The sequence below is a fragment of the Mastacembelus armatus genome, chromosome 17, assembly GCF_900324485.2.
Source record: "Mastacembelus armatus chromosome 17, fMasArm1.2, whole genome shotgun sequence".
NCBI classification, from domain to species: Eukaryota; Metazoa; Chordata; class Actinopteri; order Synbranchiformes; family Mastacembelidae; genus Mastacembelus; species Mastacembelus armatus.
Genome location: NC_046649.1, coordinates 895,511 through 913,680, shown reverse-complemented (window position 1 = coordinate 913,680; position 18,170 = coordinate 895,511). Strand labels below are relative to the sequence as shown.

Genomic DNA, 18,170 nt, shown 5'->3' with positions numbered 1-18,170 from the left:
AAATAATAGCTACTCTAGGATACATAACCCTGGCCTCTAGCACTACTGTAAAAAACCTTGGAGTTATTTTTGACCAGGACATGTCCTTTAACTCACACATAAAACAAATCTCTAGAACTGCATTCTTTCACCTGCGCAACATTTCCAAAATTAGGAACATCCTGTCTCAAAATGATGCAGAAAAACTAGTCCATGCATTTGTTACCTCAAGGCTAGATTACTGTAACTCATTACTATCTGGATGTCCCAATATCTCCATAAAAAGCCTCCAATTAATCCAGAATGCCGCAGCCAGAGTCCTGACAGGAACTAGCAGGAGAGATCATATTTCTCCTATATTGGCTTCTCTTCATTGGCTCCCTATAAAATATAGAATAGAATTTAAAATCCTTCTTCTCACATACAAATCCCTTCATAATCAAGCTCCTTCATACCTTAAAGACCTCATAGTACCATATTATCCCAATCGACCACTTCGCTCTCAGAGTGCAGGTCTACTTGTGGTTCCCAGAGTTTCCAAAAGCAGAATGGGAGGCAGAGCCTTTAGTTATCAAGCTCCTCTCCTATGGAACCAGCTCCCAGCCTGGGTTCAGGAGGCAGACACTCTCTATACTTTTAAGGCTAGACTTAAAACCTTCCTCTTTGACAAAGCATATAGTTAGGGCTGGCTTCAGGCAACCCTGAACCATCCCTTAGTTATGCTGCTATAGGCCTAGACTGCCCGAGGACCATCGGTGCACTGAGCTCCCCTACCCTAACCCCCCCCTTTCCCTTCCCCTCCCCTCTCTTCTCTCCTCCCACCTCATGTATATTCCACCATTGAATCTTACTAACCTTGTGTTCTCTCTCTCCCCTAGTTTGTGCTCTCTCCCTCTTTCTCTATTCTCTCTGTACCTTCTGCAGGTGTCCCTGGTCCTGGAGCTGTATATTGCTGATGTGCAGTTACTGGTCCCACCAACCTGCAGTGTCTATTTGTTGTTTATTGTTGCTGTTCTTTTCTCTCTGCTCTATCCACTCACCCCAACCGGTCGAGGCAGATGGCCGCCCAAACTGAGCCCGGTTCTGCTGGAGGTTTTTTCTTCCATTAAAGGGAGTTTTTTCCTCTCCACTGTCGCCAAGTGCTTGCTCATAAGGGAATTGTTGGGTTTTTAGTTTTAGTTTTTGTAAAGTGCCTTGAAATGATTTGTATTGTGATTTGGCGCTATACAAATAAAATTGAATTGAATTGAAATATTGACTGGAATGACAATAAACTCCTTTAAATCCTTTCAACCTTATCAATTCGAGTCTGCGCTTCGGTTATTTTTTGGTCAGTGGATAGCTTCGATTTCATGTTGTTTAGTTGCTGTTTCATGTCTTTGCCAAAATCTTCTAGCACCACTGCTAAACGTGCAGCATCATTTGAGATAACATTGACATTAGTTTCATCCTCAAACTCCTGTGTTGGTGAGCTGTTTGCAGCATTTTCTTCATTTGTTTTCCCTTGTTATATTTGCATGCCTTCTTAGGCCAGGGAATGTTAAATTCTGTTCACATCTACTAAAATGGTCAAGTAAATACTAAGAAAAAAAGGAAACGGGACATAAAAATGACTCACCCTCTGTCATCCTCCACTTGTACCCCAACAGAAGTGAACTTGGATGGGTCCTCTGGATCAGGAATCTCCTCTGGTCCATCCACCTTTAGGAGACAAACAGGACAAATTCCTAATAATGACGATTAATAATAAAATGAAAGCATGGTATATCATAAAACTTTTTAAAACTATTTTTTGTTTGTCCTCTTTTAGTACAGGAACAACTGAAAAATATACTGGCTTTATATCATATGTAAGTAAGCCCATCATTTCCTCCTGTGTCTCAACACATCTATTGCTGCTTTATAAATACCTGGATACCTATGGAGAGACATTTGCCCTTCCTGAGTACTTCTTTCCTGTATTCATCGCGGTGGTTTTCAACAGGTGGCCCTCTGCACAGAACTGAGGGTGTGGGGGCATTGGCTGTCATTGTGCTATTACTGACATGCTGACTAGCTGGACCATGGACCTACACACCAACAATGAGAGCAGACATTAAGTGAAAAAGGTATTAGTTTAAAAAATGACAACCTGTTTACTGCACAAAACAAATATTAATTTACACTAGTAAAAAACAACACAAAGACATTAACCTGTGCATTAGCAGCTTCTATGGCAGCTGTCAAGGCCTTCATGCTGTCAATGCTTTCTGTTGAGTTACTGAGGCCTGACTGGATCGTCATGTCACCTCTGGCTCCCTCTTCTTCCATGTATGCATCCTAGTTGTTTTTACAAAACATGGAACACTGATTTCAGGATGAAGTGTTAATATCTCCTTTGACATTTCATAATATCACTTAATTTTTTTTTTAATTTTGGGTGAAACAAAGTTAAATGTTGCATACATATGATTGATGCAGGTCCCCTCATCCAGAAAAAGCTGTCTCTGTTCTGTGTGTTGTATTGTTGTACTACTTCAAGTGTAACAAAAGTGTGTGTTTGTGTGTCTTCCTCAATCTCGGGTCCTCTACCAGAGGCCTGGGAGTTTGAGGGTCCTACGCAGTATCTTAGCTGTTCCTAGCACTGCGCTCTTCTGAACTGAGAGCTCTGAAGCTGTTCTTGGGATCTATTGGAGCCACTCTCCCAGTTTGGGGTCACAGCCCTGAGGGTGCCGATTACCACAGGGACCACTGTTGCCTTCACGTTCCACATCTTTTCTAGTTCTTCTTTCAGCCCTTGGTATTTCTCAAGCTTCTCATGTTCCTTCTTTCTACATGTTCCTTCTTCTTTCCTTCTTTCTATGGCTACATCTACCACTACAGCCTTCTTCTTCTGATTGTCCATGCCTACTATGTCCAGTTGGTTAGCCATCACCTGTTTGTCGGTCCGTATCTGGAAGTCCCACAGGATCTTAGCTTGGTCATTCTCCACCACCTTTGTAGGTGTATCCCATTTTGACCTTGGGACCTCTAGCCCATACTCGCCACAGATGTTCCTGTACACTATGACAGCCACTTGGTTATGGCGTTCCATGTATGCCCTGCCTGCTAGCATCTTACAACCTGCTGTTATGTGCTGGATTGTCTCAGGGGCATCTTTGCACAGCCTGCACCTGGGGTGCAGGTCCTGCCTGCCAGCCTCTATTGATCTTGTGCTCAGGGCATGTTCTTGTGCTGCTACGATTAATGCCTCTGTGCAGTGAGCTTTTTCCGGCCACTGGTAGGACTTTCTGATATCAGCCACTTCTTCTATCTGTCGGTCATACATACCGTGCAGAGGTTTGTCCTGCCATGCAGGTTTTTGCTCCTTTTCCTCTGTATGGAGCTGCTGTTGATATTCAGTATTCCATCACTCGGGGCCATCTTCCTGATGTACTCATGGATCTTTGCTGTTTTTTTCATGTCGGATGGTGGCTCTGACGGTCACCAGTCCTCGGCTTCCTTCCTTCCTCTTAGTGAAGGTGCTGGATTTGGGGTGAAACCCTCCATGCATTGTCAGGAGCTTCCTTGTCTTGACATCAGTGGCTTCTATGTCCTCTTTTGGCCAGCTTATTATGCCAGCAGGGTATCTGATGACCGGCAGGGCGTAGGTGTTGATGGCTTGGACCTTGTTCTTCCCATTTAGCCTGACTTCTTAGGATGTCTCTTACTCTCTGTAGGTATTTGGTTGTGGCAGCTTTCCTTGTGATTCCAAGGTACTTGTAGCTTTCCTCAACATACGCTATGCTGCCTTCTGGCAGTTCAATTCCTTCAGTCCTGACAACCTTCCTTCTCTTTGTTATCATTTGACCACACTTATCCAGTCCGAATGACATTCCAATGTCATTGCTGTAGATCCTGGTGGTGTGGATCAGTGAGTCGATGTCTCGCTCACTCCTGGCATACAGCTTGATGTCATCCATGTACAGGAGGTGGATGATGGTTGCTCCATTTCGTAGTTAGTATCCAAAGCCAGTCTTAGAGATGATCTGGCTGAGGGAGTTTAGGCCTATACAGAACAGCAGCAAGGACAGAGCATCTCCTTGGTAGACGCTGCACTTGATGGCTTGAGGTTGGCCACTATGGTTGTTTTCTACAGTCCCAGTGAGTTCCTTACGATGTACATCACCCTTCTTACTGTACTGATGCTCCTTGAGGAAAAGCAAGCACTGTAACCAGCGGTTTAGGTCTTTCCTTGAGTTTCTTAGAGTCTTATTGATGTTGTATAGCTCCAAGCATTCCAGGATCCATGTGTGAGGCATTGAGTGGTAGGCATTCTTGTAGTCAGTCCAGGACCCTTTGATCCCCGCACCAAAGTCAGTGGCCTTAACCACTGAGCTATCCAGCTGCTACCTAGTCTCCCTCATTACAAATGAATGATAGAAATCCATATATATACATAATGATCAAGTAATGATTCTATATGTAGCAGAAAAATAGAAGGCCGCATTTCTCTGTTGCAAAAGGAGGAGCTTTTAGAAATGTTGTTGTCTGTCTTTTGTATGATAATACATTTTAACATAAAAGCTTTTGCAACATAAAATACTTGTAGGGTACATAGTGAATATTAACTTTACTTTTCTTCAGAGTTGAAAACTGCTCTACATCCAGAATGTGCCTCAAACATTGCTGACATTTGGCATGGTGAATTTAAAGTGTGACAATGTAATCATAGTGCAACAGGAGTTAGTAAACTAACTCAGTAATATCAGTATCACAACAATATCTAAAACTTTTACTAACATTAGTATACCAAATGCTAATGGTCACAGCAGAAGTAAGGCCTATCAGTGTTCTTTGCTGTTACAGACATTATGAGGAAGTAAAATCTGTCTTATACTAATAAAACCTTGTGTTTGGTGTAGTTTCTTTGTGCTAGTAAAAAGGTTTCTTGGAAAGTTCAACTAGTATTTTGGTGCCTTTATATGTATCTCCAAAGTTGAACTGATGTTCTTCCTTCCTGCCTAAACAACTAAAGAAAAACTCACCAGTACACACAATATAGGCTCCCAGGGTAGTTTCTGCCATATCAATACATTACATTAAATTCATTAAATTGGACATTAAATTTTACAGTTCTGTTGTGCTTGAGAGGGAAATTAATATTATGCTGTACCTGTGCAGACTCTGTGCTGCTCTGGGCTGTAATTGAGATGTAAGGCTTGGAGGCTGTGGAGCAGGTGGAGTTTCGGGGTGGCACTGGTGGAGGGGTTTTCTTATAGGTGGTGATGCAAGATGAAACTACAAATAATAAACACAGCATGGGGAGGGGGGTTAGAAAGAGGGTAATAAGAAAAACGAGATATGTTACAGTTGTATATTGTATAATTTGAACAAACATCTTCAGCATTAGTTGCTGACAACCAAAAAAGATCTAAAAGATCAGAATTTTGATAAAATAATTTTAGTTAGGTTAGATTGACCTTTCTATACAGAATCTGAATCCCGCCAAACTGTAATTTAATTTCTTTGTCCTGTCTTTGTTTCAGTCTTAATATCCATAGTATTTAATAGAAAAGGAAGGCTGAAATCCTCTAATCTTATGGGATACATATCCACGTATCTCATATATGTATACTGACATAAGACAAACCTGGGGCAAATCACATGGATTCATGCCATACACACCAAATACATCAGAAACATCATTTAAAACTACGTATTCCCAAAACGTACAAATTTTGCAGACAATATTTATGTTCAGGCCCTTGGAAATTATTCTTGATTCTTTGTTTTACTTGTCTGGGGACAAAAACCTAAATTAATACTGATCTTTGTACAAATACGTCCATTACATGAATTGGGGGGGGGGAGACAAAGTCAGTCTACATTCCACACCTCATGGTTATGGTTTAGGTAGGACTGAATGCAAAATACAAATGACTAAAATTAGTTTGAGGGTGGCTGTGCCAAGCCTAGGGTGTGTATATCTGGAGAGAGCATGGAAGACATTTGCTGGTGTTTCATGTCAAAACGAGTGAATACCTCTTCTATCTCTTCAGGATACCATCTGGGCACTTTCTAATGGAGATCTTATGGGTAGGTTGAGATTCTGGGGCAGATCCAGAAAATGCTAGAGAGACAGTATATTTCCTCTGGCCTAGGAATGCCACTGTGTACTCCAAGAATTGAATTGAATTGACTTGAGTGAAAAAGTTGCTAGGAAGAGAGATGTCTGGAATGATTTGCTTAATCAAAATCTTGTTCCAATACAACTGAATCCATATAAGTGCCAGAGCTAGCTGCTGATACATGAAAATACCAACAGAAAGAAAAAAATAAACACCACCACATATACCAACAAAGGTCCGTTTCAAATATAAATGAGCACCACTGAAAAGGCCTAAGGTTAAAATTCACTAACCTACAAGTAGGGATGGGAATCGAGAACCGGTTCCAAGTTTAGAACCAGTTTCAAATTTTCGGATCACTCAGAATTATATGCCTCCTTGCTTATCAATTCCTTTTATCATATTATTTTTTTGACAGTTCTGCATCAGTCAGGACCTTAAACGTTGTAGCTCTGTCAGTGGAGTCAAGAAGGGAGTCATAGCAGAGTGGGAGAAGTGGTACAAAGCCTGGCTTCATTTCATGAATAAATATGACAGCAGCGCTACTTAATGTAAAATAATCAAAGCACCTGCAACATATTGAAGATCTTTTGATGCAACAAATGCATGAATGCCACTGCTTCCCAACCAAACAGCATGTCTGTTATGGAGGGTAAATGTCCTGTGTTATACAGCATAGCAGGCTTAGCAGATATCTGTTTGACTAAAAAAATCAAATATTACACAAATATTATCTCATTTCACCTTTCACCAGCTTTGATGCTGTCATTGCTGTCATCATTGCTGTGTGCAGCGTTTAGTGTCATGTGGCAGACTCACGCTATCTATTGTTGTGGAAAAAATACTTTCAAATCTCAGGTCAAAGGATGGCAAATTTAATAGGCAAGGCAACAGGCAAAGCAACAGTCACAACAGAGCATACATTCTGCAGAACGGGTCAATACCGATTGACCACGAGCACAGAAAATGATCAGCTTTTGTATCAGTTGAACAGCATTAATTTACACATCAGTCACTCACATGTAAATCATGCCAGCAGGATTGCATACATAATATAATTAGCGTCTCCCTGGCTTTACGTCTGCTTCCTTGTGGCATGATTGAGTGGCAGAGACACAGACAGACCAGTAACGTTACGGTAAGGAAAAGCGCTGACTCACTACGTGGTTGAGTAGTTGACGAGACGTCGTCTTAGTAGAACCGCTGTGTTATCAAATACTGTTGTATGCTGTACAAGTAAAGGACTGGGTTCGCGGTTGTCTTAAGTAGAGACCGTTATGTAATTAATGACTGTTGTAGACTGTTACGAGTCAAGAGGGACTGGGTCCCGCGGTTGTCTTAATAGAGACCATTTTGTAATTAATTACTATAGTAGGCAACACAGTAAGGGACTGGGTCCCAGGAGGAAAGATAACAAGGGAGAACGGCTACTAGAGTAATGGGTTTAGTACTGGGTACTAAGAAAGAAGCTAATGCCTGGCCAGGGTCTGGTCTACCAACTTATTTGTCACTGTTAAATGAAGAAAAAAGTACAACACAAGTTGTAAGCAACTGGTGGGAGCTAGGGTTTCCTGTGGAGTTTAGTCTGAGTAGTCGACAGTTAGCCTTGTTTAAAAGATAAACTTAAAAAAAAAGAAGAAAAGGAAAGAGAGAGTGCAGGGCAACACAAGTCTTTGTCCAAGAAAGAGAGAAAGAAAAACACATAGGTCACATATGAGGGAAAAGTAAGATGAAGAGAAGGCAGTATGAAGATAGAGACAAAAGGTCTAAACAGAATCAAACAGAACCAGAACATATAGTATATAGACCAAAAGATTGTTCTGACACTAAATCTCTGTATCCTGTTCTCTCTGAGTTACACAAGGTGGATCCAGGCCTGGACTCTGCTCCCCCACCTCCTCCTTATCACAAACAAAGACAATACACAGGAAGAGAGATTCCAGCCAGCGTACCAGAAAACGACACATCTGAAACACCTCCACCAGAGACTGACTCTGAAAGTGTGAAGGGACACACCATGCTGACCAGATCCAAAGGGCAGAGCCACTCGTTTGGTGAAGAAGAGGAAACAAAAGATGACTGGGGACACGTGGACAATACCCTATACAGAGAGGCCGTCGTTCAATTGGTACAGGGGGTGCAAGAAAAATTCCCACCCAAACAAGATATGGGTATGATCAGCACAATGCATCATAAGTTGGAGGAATCTGTGGGAGCCTTTCTTTCCCATCTTACTGAAGCTTATGACATCCACAGCGGTCATGTCCCACCTGAAGATGGGTTGGGAGGCAACCCAATGACATCACTGTCAAAAGGTGTAACGTGCTAAACCCTGCAACTCCTCTTCCCACAGAAAATGATGGAGAGGCACATAACTGCACTGAGTGTTGGAAACCATCTGAACTCCCAGACCTGATGTTGCAGACACACCAATCTTGAATGCAGAGATGGAGTTATTTGTTGATGGCTCTGCCTCCCGTGATGTCAAAACAGACAAAAATCAAGTAGGGTTTACAGTTGTCACAATACATAGTGTGATCCCTAATGGCAAATTGCCTCATCTGTCTGCACAGGCTGCCGAACTAATTGCTCTCACTGAAGCCTGTAAATTGGAGGAGGGACGTACTTCGTAAGTAAGAGGATTCCAACACCAGACAACGACCCCCACCCAGATGCACCCCGACTGGACAAGGAAACAGCTGCCGCAGAAGACGATCAACAAAGCACAGAGAGTCAAATTTGTCACCTGAAATGTTCACCTCGGTGAGGGGGGAGAAGTGCTGATTGGGCAGGGCCCACACTTCGAGCTCCAATGAACGTAAAGACAGGTGAATAGAGGAAGGTGACAAAGGCGATATCTGGTGCCCAACAATGGAGAATCATGCAGAACAAGTGCATCCTCTCTCTTCACTGATTTTAACAATCACGTGAATGAGTTACAAATTATGGCAAGATCAACAGATCACACCGAAGTTCACCACCAATACGGGACTGACAAGGAATTTGACTGAACCTGGACATTTGCTCAACAGGAGCTGAGAAGACATTCTGACTACATTGACACCAGTACTTGAGGCTGGCTTGATGCTGTGGTTGGAAAATGAAAAGCTTTTCTTGTTTCTTCACACAGTTTGGGCTCTCTCTCTCTCTCTCTCTGTTCTCTCTCTCTCTGTACCTTCTGCAGGTGTCCCTGGTCCTGGAGCTGTATATTCCTGATGTGCAGTTACTGGCCCCACCGACTTGTAGTGTCTATTTGTTGTTTATTGTTGCTGTTCTTTTCTCTCTCCTCTATCCACTCACCCCAACCGGTCGAGGCAGATGGCCACCCAAACTTCTGCTGGAGGTTTTTCCGTTAAAGGGAGTTTTCCTCTCCACTGTCGCCAAGCGCTTGCTCATAAGGGATTTGTTGTGTTCTTGTTTGGTTCTTGTAAAGTGCCTTGACATGATTGCATTGCAATTTGGCATGATACAAACATTACTCAATGACAATGCCTCCCCTGTATGTCTTTACACCTCTGATTGGGAAGTTCCGTTTCATGAAGACATCAGTGTCTAGCCCTGAGCATTATTCCTGGAAAAATAAGTGACAAAATGCTATGAAAGTCTTTGTGAATTAACATTCCTGAGAAAACATGCTGATTTTTGCTCTGCCTTAAGAAATCCTGACCATTTTTTTACCTTTTTAGCTGTGGTTATCATAGAATCATAAAAGGAGGGATATGTGAGGGAAATTTATACCTTGACAGACAAATGTCTACCACCTCCCTTTTGTGTCCTATGTTAATTCAACAAAGGCTTTTAACACTGCTTTGTAGTCACAAGGAAGCAGATGGAAAGTCAGGGAGATGTATGCCATCCTGCCGGCATGATTTACATGTGAGTGACTGATGTGTAAATTAATGCTGTTCAACTGATACAAAAGCTGATCATTTTCTGTGCTTGTGGTCCACCGGTATTGACCCGTTCTGCAGAACATATGCTCTGTTGTGACTCTGTTGCTTTGCCCGTTGCCTATTAAATTTGCCATTCTTTGACCTGAGATTTGCCTCCAAGTATTTTTTCCATGATATCTATGACGGTGTTCATTTGGACACTTTAAGCGCTTTGTTTAGAATATTTTACTGGTACTGTGGGTAGCTGTCTTCCATTTCCGATTTAGGTCACTTGCTCTTTTTTTTTTTTACTATTGCATCTACCCCATACAAAGGTAGTTTAAAGAAGCATTCCCCTGCTATCTCTCTTTTTTTAAATTTTGCCTTTGTAGTGATTTTGAATTTATCACTTCTCTTAATCATTTTCTGAAAATTATCAATTAATTACCTTGGAGCACCAAGTCGTTTTCGGGGACTAGCCATTCAACTGATATGAATGCGATTATCAATTTGGAAATCTGAAGGATTAGTTCGATACCCAACGGTGACCTTATAGTTTCACAACCAACAGGAACCAGAAGAGAAGGACTGAGGTTTCTGCCATGTATTAAAACACATAAGTGATAAAATCGTAATCATAACATGAATAACTAATTAACTAATCTACCTCCAGGTGATTTTGATTATTAATAGTCAAAGTGGCATTGCAGTCTGTAAATGTCTTCACTGCCTGGCGATCTTGGCTGCTGGAACTCAGGTTGCTGTCGTGTCTCTTCAATTAATGATTTGGAAAACGCAAAACTTTGCTATGTAACTTGTCACTGGTAACTTGAGAATTAAAGAAAAAAAGTATTTTAAAGATTGCGTGTTATTAAACAACTAAAGAGAAAAAGAACTTAAAAAAATCAATTCAAAGAAGCAAAAGTAGGTGGGGCAAAAATGTCAAAAACAGGCAAAATAGGGGAGTGCAGGAATAAGAGCAAGAAAAGTGAAGAAGAAGGGACGAACAAAGGATGGTCTCAACTTTATGTACTCTCGCTGAGGCAGGGGACTTCAAGGCCATAAAAGTAGTTCGGAGGTAGCACTACAGAGGGAAAATATTAATCCTTTGTTCAAAATTGTAGATTTCAGAGGATCTCATTAAATGGCGTGGTTACTTCACTGCCACCTTAACTATTGTGGTACTTTCCTATTATTCATGACTAAGATAACCAGTGGTTATTTAGAATTTAGCAAATATTCATAACAGCAGTTTCATCATAATACTGATTCAATGACAGTTGTAACTTGATCACCTGGTGATTATTTACTACACAAGACTTGAATGGCTTGAATGGCAAAACACTCATAATTCAGGTATTCTGATACAACTACAATATTGAAATACATTGGTTAACACAGATAATTACTATCTCCAACTGCTTTACATAGAGATAATTCCTCCGGTAGGGGTTGTTGTGGCTCCATCAGTCCTTTAAGTTGAATCCTGTAACAAAACTATTGAATTATGACCGATGTCTGGCTTAGCTCTGAGGTCCGTTAAGATTCACAGGTCAGAGGACCTGCCCATTTATCGCTTGTTCGTGGATGTTGGCTCCTTAGTTATAGCTTGGATAGAGTGTCCTGTTTAGGGTTAGCTGGGGTCCAAAGATAAGATGTTTGTTTTAAGGCAATTTCTTGAACATTACTCAGTTCTTTGATGTGTTTATGGTAAGGAATATGGGTTCTGGAATGTTGAACCCCACCTCTTGGAATGTTTGAGGAAGAAATCAAAGTGCTTCTTTCCTTTTGCTACACCTTTATTCGATAGAGGAAGGTAGAGAGAGACAGGAAATGTGGGAAGGAGAGCAAGGAGAGACATGCAGTACATCAGGACTGGTCCAGGAGTTCAGCCAGTGTCCTGAGATCTTTATGATCAGACACGCCAACCGCTACACCACACATGCCCGCCCCCCAACCATACTAACTCTTAAAACAAGGTTTTGCTCTTGTAATGTAAGAGGCTTAAGAGGAAGAGTGAACCAGAGAAAGACTAACGATTTGCTTAAAAGGGAGAGAGTAGATATGGCTTTATTACAAGAATCTCATCTATGGCACTTATTATGCTATACTATGCTGTACTGCCATAATGAGGGGTGGGGACATAAGGGACATGGTTACCACTTTGCTCTGCATGTAACCTGTATATTAACCCTGGTGTCATAAGGTTTTGGGGTTCTGGACAAGTTTTGACATGTCTTGATGTTTGTGCTCTTTTCAGTTGCTTTTAAACATATTAATGGCTAAAGTCTATACTTTACACTGTAATCAGCAGGCTACAATAATACGTGAGCAGCATGTTTATACATGAATGTGTTTTTGAGAAAACAGCATTTATGCATGGTTGGTGAAAAACTACAATTTCTAAGTCACTGAAATAAGGCCATAAAACACATACAGAACATTGGTTCACAAGACTTTAAAGAAATGCAAAGAAATGCAAATGCATGCATCATCTTAGTCGCATTTTTCCTCTGAGGAGAAAGTAAACTCTTTGTCGCTGTCTGGAACATATGAAGAGCTTCTTCACCCGCATAGTATGCCATCATTGAAACACGCAGAAAAAGTGAGTAGATTCTATGATGAAGGTTGACGTTTTATGCCATTTCTCAGGGGCGTGCACAGAACTACCTGGGACACCTCAGATTATTTCAATATGAACAGTGCGATCAGTGTGAGGCGGGATCACAATAGCTATAATGAGGTGACAGGAGAAACTGTACTTACTTTCATATGGATTATATGTAAAGAGATTATTTGTTTTCGACTTGAATTGTTTCATTTAAAAGAAGACGTTGCAAGCTTTCTAGGTATACATTCCTTATGTTTTTGAGGCAAGTAATCGCAGAGATTCTGATTGTTTTATTTACATGTCTGTGAAGAGGGATGACAGAAGACAGACAGGGCACCCTGTCTATTTTTTTTATTTTACAAAAGCACCGCGTTTTGTTATTATAAGTGTATACAAATAAAATTAGACCTTTTACAGATTAAAATGATATATTGCTCTTATCTGTACGATCAAAACTGACGGAGTAATTTAAGTTTGTTTCTGTGTTATCAGGAGAAGATGCCACAAAACGCGTTGGCGTGTTCGTCAACCTCCGAGGGTTAAACATAGTTGGGTGGGTCAAGTATATTTTTCCCTCTTTCACAAGGAGTAGAGGGATAGTATATTATTAGCAGACCTAATGTATGTTCACAATCCAGGACTGAGAAAGGAGTTTTACCCTTAAGGAATTTATTACTAAGGCAATTTGACTTACTAAGGCAAACAGCAGGAACTGGCAAAGCCCACTACCAAATACTGCACTGTCAACACTCCATTTGACCAAGAGAAGAACACCAGCTCTTAGAGAACCTTCTTAACAAACAGACTCCGCCTGTTCACACCCAGCCAATAAATACCTTAAAACTATTCCTAGTTCTCTTCCAGAAAAGACCTGAAACCTACATAATGACATAAATTGTTCTTGTTTTACTTCGGCTTTGATTGCTAAATATGTAACATGTGACCAGACCTATGTACAGCATCGCTGTCAGACTATGTTGTGAGATGGAAACTGTGCTATAGTCTGTCATTCATGCTTGTGATTAATCCATATACTTATATGAAGTTTTAGTGACTTTCATTTATGTTGTTGCTGAACTATTGAATTTGGTTAGTTAAGTGTGTCATGTGTTTGAAACTTGTGGGTGTAAATTTTTTTTTCCCCATTTCAGAAAACATTTTTAAAAATTTACTTAAGGGAAAACATAGTCTTTCATATCACAGTGCTTAGACCAGTGAGACTGCACCATCACAGTCAGGGATTGTGAACCAATCACCAGCAAGGATGAAGCACCTCCTGGACCAACCAAATTGTGTCAAGCACCATGACGGACCAACCAAATGTATTCTCCGTCCACTGCGGTAAGAAACAAAAAGACAGTACACCAACCGACATACAGAGATTTCCAGATTTCTCAGCCTATTCAGGCCAGGTGTGAAATGAAACCAACTCAGGAGTGTGGGTCTAACGACTCTCACCCAATTTACATAACTCACCTAATGAGCCAATTTGTGCTAGGGGTGGAGTGAAACCAACTTGAAAGATTGGAGTTTCCATACAAGCTTTCTCTTAGACTGATGAAGCTACTTGGATGAGTAGTGAAACATTTTGACCTAAAACTAGAAGTCCAGTTGCCAGCATTCAAGCTCTAGATAACTTCACCTGGACGACTGAGAATCTCCACAGACAAGATTCCCTGGAGTCTCAGAGACTCTCAAAACCCTCAGAAAGAGAGCACTGGCAGAAAAATTATGAGGTAGAGACTGCTTTTATTGCCCACGTAGAGGAGAGACGCAAAGACAACCTCCCCATGAGTGGCTGTCCTGTAGCAAACAGCTCACCTCAACGAATGTCTCACCTCAACGAATGTCTCACATCAACGAAAGTCCATACATATAGTGGCCAGGCAGAGATTGATGAAAGGTGACAAATGGACTCCAGGCCCGAGGAATTTAGCGAATGTCTACATCTCTCCTGTAAACCCATGGGCAGACTGCAGTCCGACCAGCCTGCAGCAGAATGGACAAAGCCTCAGTAAACTCGGCATCAGACAAGTAACTCATAGCTGTGTTGTTTATCTCACGCTGATCCCATTTGGTCTCCACAGTTACTGAGAGCTTCCTCCTAAACTGCTGTTTAGAGCTCAGACTCAAACACAGAACCTAAATTGATCTCAAATTTCTTTTCCACCACTGCAAACCACCTACTTTTCTACTGTTATGATGTTTTATTCATTAATTCATCTAGTTTCTGTGGGAATGCAGACACACTTACTGAGACTAGTATTGCAGTATAGTGTGTAAAGTGTAATCCTATATGTTTAGACACGTGACAGGGTCACTGCTCTTCACTATGAGGGGAGGCAAAAGGGAATAACAACTCCATATATGGTAATAGTCTGAATTCCTTTTGTGGAAAAGTACTGGCATGTAGGGCGGTGGCTAAGCTATATACATTCTATAGAATTCCACATATAGTTCAGATCTCTCCGTGTGTCCCATGAGGGATGATCTTCAGAGCGCTCTGTATAGTTTAAATAAAACCTGTAATCAGCTGAACCACTCCAGCCGCCTCTGTGTACTTCCTCATCAACGGACCTGGGTAAGTCACGGGTGTATTTAGCAATTTGGTGGCCCGTACAGGGATGAGGAAAATTGGATTGACTGCCTGAAGAACGCATTGACAATATACTTGGCGCCACACAAAGGTGAGCAGAAACCTTTTCCTGAATTCTGCACAATTGGTATATTCTAAAATTACAATCGTCAATGTGTGAATCGGGATAGTTATAAATTTGGACGGTTTGGGGTGGTAGGTCGTCATTTCGTGTTGGATCGTTTGACGAAAAATAAAACAAAACCGTGTTGGATCGGTAATAATAATAAATGTCGTGTTGGATCGACAAATAAACAGAAAAACCGTGTTGGATCGGTGGACTTTAAGTTTTTTTTTATTTCTGGTCGTGGTTCATGTTGGATCAGCAAATAAAAGAATGTCATGTTGGATTGACAAATAATTAACCCTCTGGGGTCGACAAATGCGCCGGCGTGTTTTGACACATCTTTTTCTGATAAGGCAGAAACAAACTTAAATTACTCCGTCAATTCTGATCGTACAGATAAAAGAAGTATATCATTCAAATCTGTAAAGGGTCTAGTTTTAGTGGTATACCATCATAATAACAACAAAACGTGCTTTTTTTAAATAAAGAAAGCCGACAGGGTGCGCTCTCGGACTTTTCTGTCTCTGCCATTTCTCTTCACAGACGCGTAATAAAACAACCAGAATCTCAGCGAATACTTGCCTCATAAAAATAAGAATTATATGGCTAGAAAGCTTTAAATGTTTTCTTTTGAGTGAAACAATTCAAGTCAAAAACAAATCATCACTTTTTATTTAATCCGTATGAATGTAAGGAGAAGTCCGTTTTTTCCTGTCTCACCTCATTACAGGTAATGCGGTCCCGCCTTGTACACTGTTCACTGTTCACATGTAAATAATCTCAGGTGAACCAGGTAAATATGTGCACACCCCTGAGAAATGAAAAATATCAAACTTCATCATAGAATTTACTCACTTTTTCTGCGCGTTTGGATGATGGTGTGTTACGCACGTGAAGCGGCGCTCCTTACATTCCACACAGAGACAAATAGTTTAGCTTGTCCTCAGAGTAAAAACACTGATTTTAACTCAAATGAGGATCGTTTGGCTCCTCATTGTGTTGTATTGTACTGCACTAATCCATCCCATCAACACTGACTGAAAGGCTCATTATGCACGTCTTTGTCTGGTCGTTCAGTGCGTCTTTTGTGTTCTCAGGTAAATCACATGACTATTCATCCTCAGACACACCCTCTTGCATATGGCCTTTCTGGACAAAAAGTGTCTTAGAAAATTTAAATCAGTGTATTGTTTACTGTGAATGTGTGAACAAGATGACATTCACAGCACTCTGAAGTAAACACTTTAGCCTACAACATGCTGGTCTCCAAAGTCTTGTGAACCAATGTTCTGTTTGTGTTTTATGGTCTTATTTCAGTGAGTAAAATATTGTAGTTTTTCACTAACCATGCATAAACACTTTTTCTCAAAAACACAATCATGTATAGACTTGCTGCTCACATATTATTGTAGCCAATTTTGTGCTGATTACAGTGTTATCACACTTTAGACATTATGTTTAAAAGACACTGAAAAAAGCACAAATGTCAGGACATGTCAAAATTTGTCCAGGCCCCAAAAACCCCCTCAGACCCCAGAGGGTTAAGGAAATCAGTTCCTTTGATTGATGTGTTAGTCATGTAATGTCATTCTGCAGCAGGAGAGAAGACTGTCTCCATACTACATTAGCAGATACTAGCATAGCAAACCCAAATCTATGACTGAACTGTCTGTGTTGCATTGTGGGTAATGTAGTTGCCAGCTTTTGACGAAGAATGAATAAAAAACAATATGTCTGTTTCAGCTGCACTGTCCATTTACTAATCAAACATAAACTGCATATTTTAGACTGATGAACACAACCTTTTCATGAATAGGTACATATTCATGAAATTATAGCATTAAACACCACTAGAACTGTGTAATTCTACCTATTCCACTTTGTTTATGGGAAAGTCTCCTTTTATACAAATATGAGAGTGAAAAGAATTTTACAGTGTGAAGCTTGATATCTGCTGTCAGAAATTAGAATGAACAAGTGAACCTCAAGTGAACAATATTAATAAAGAACCAAAAACATAATGATATATCATCAGAGTGCTGTACTGTGACAAAAATAAAGAGATAAAAAAAGAAAAAGAAAATTAAGATAAAATTTGACCAGTAGGATGCAGGGTGTCAGAGAAATAACCAGGGCTTCTGAACTAAACAAGGACAAATATTGAAAAAGACTGAACAAACACCTAACATTATGTGTGGAGTACCTTTCCTGTATAAAACCAGTTTTATTGTTAACATTAGCAAGACAGAGGCCACGACCTTCAAGGCCACGTATCTTCAAGTCAAGATTTCAAACGTATATAGGCCAATAAGAAGAACAGTTTTCATGAGGTTTTCCCTTTTTCAAAACTAGTGAGATATTGGCTTCCATTAATAATGCTTTATTTCTTTATTAATTACTATCAATTTATATAATTTAAATAATATTAAATTGAATAACTTTAAATGAGAATAACTGCTGTAACAATTTAATTTCCCCTTGGGGATTAATAAAGTACTTCTTCTTCTTCTTCTAATAGAGGGAGAGCCCCAGCCACAAATGTGAGGATTCAACCATTCCAGATAATGGTGAGACCAGAATGATACTGAACTTTTCATAAACATCGTAACTGGAGCTGTCTGGGCCAGTAGCTTTGTGGTTTGGCAGCAGCTGAATGCATTTCAGGGTTTCCCATTGGGGTATTGGTTTACGTAAATCATCCCTCTGGATTAGTAATTTTGGGTAGGTCCAGCCCTGAAAAGAAATTATACATATCTTGCTCATGGAGTGGATCAAATTGACAAGTATTTAAGTGCGTGTTGTTTTAAAAGTGTTAACATAGTTAAGTAGGCCTGATGAACCTCTAATTGGGTCCTACAGCCTTTCCTTTCATCCAGCACCTCAGCAGCTCATGACATATATTGAGGGAAATTTATCC

The 18,170-nt window shown here is 40.5% G+C and overlaps 1 protein-coding gene across 1 annotated transcript in view; it reads right to left on the bottom strand.

Annotated features, from left to right (window-relative positions):
• The window catches only part of LOC113134095 (disks large-associated protein 1-like), an 87,947-nt gene that overhangs the window by 29,789 nt on the left and 39,988 nt on the right, over positions 1 to 18,170 (bottom strand). The window contains exons 7-10 of the mRNA XM_026313325.1: positions 5,114 to 5,238; positions 2,173 to 2,298; positions 1,890 to 2,048; positions 1,598 to 1,680 (exon numbers count right to left, since the gene is read on the bottom strand). Coding sequence (XP_026169110.1) covers positions 1,598 to 1,680; positions 1,890 to 2,048; positions 2,173 to 2,298; positions 5,114 to 5,238 — 493 coding nt within the window. The remainder of the gene's footprint in view (positions 1 to 1,597; positions 1,681 to 1,889; positions 2,049 to 2,172; positions 2,299 to 5,113; positions 5,239 to 18,170) is intronic.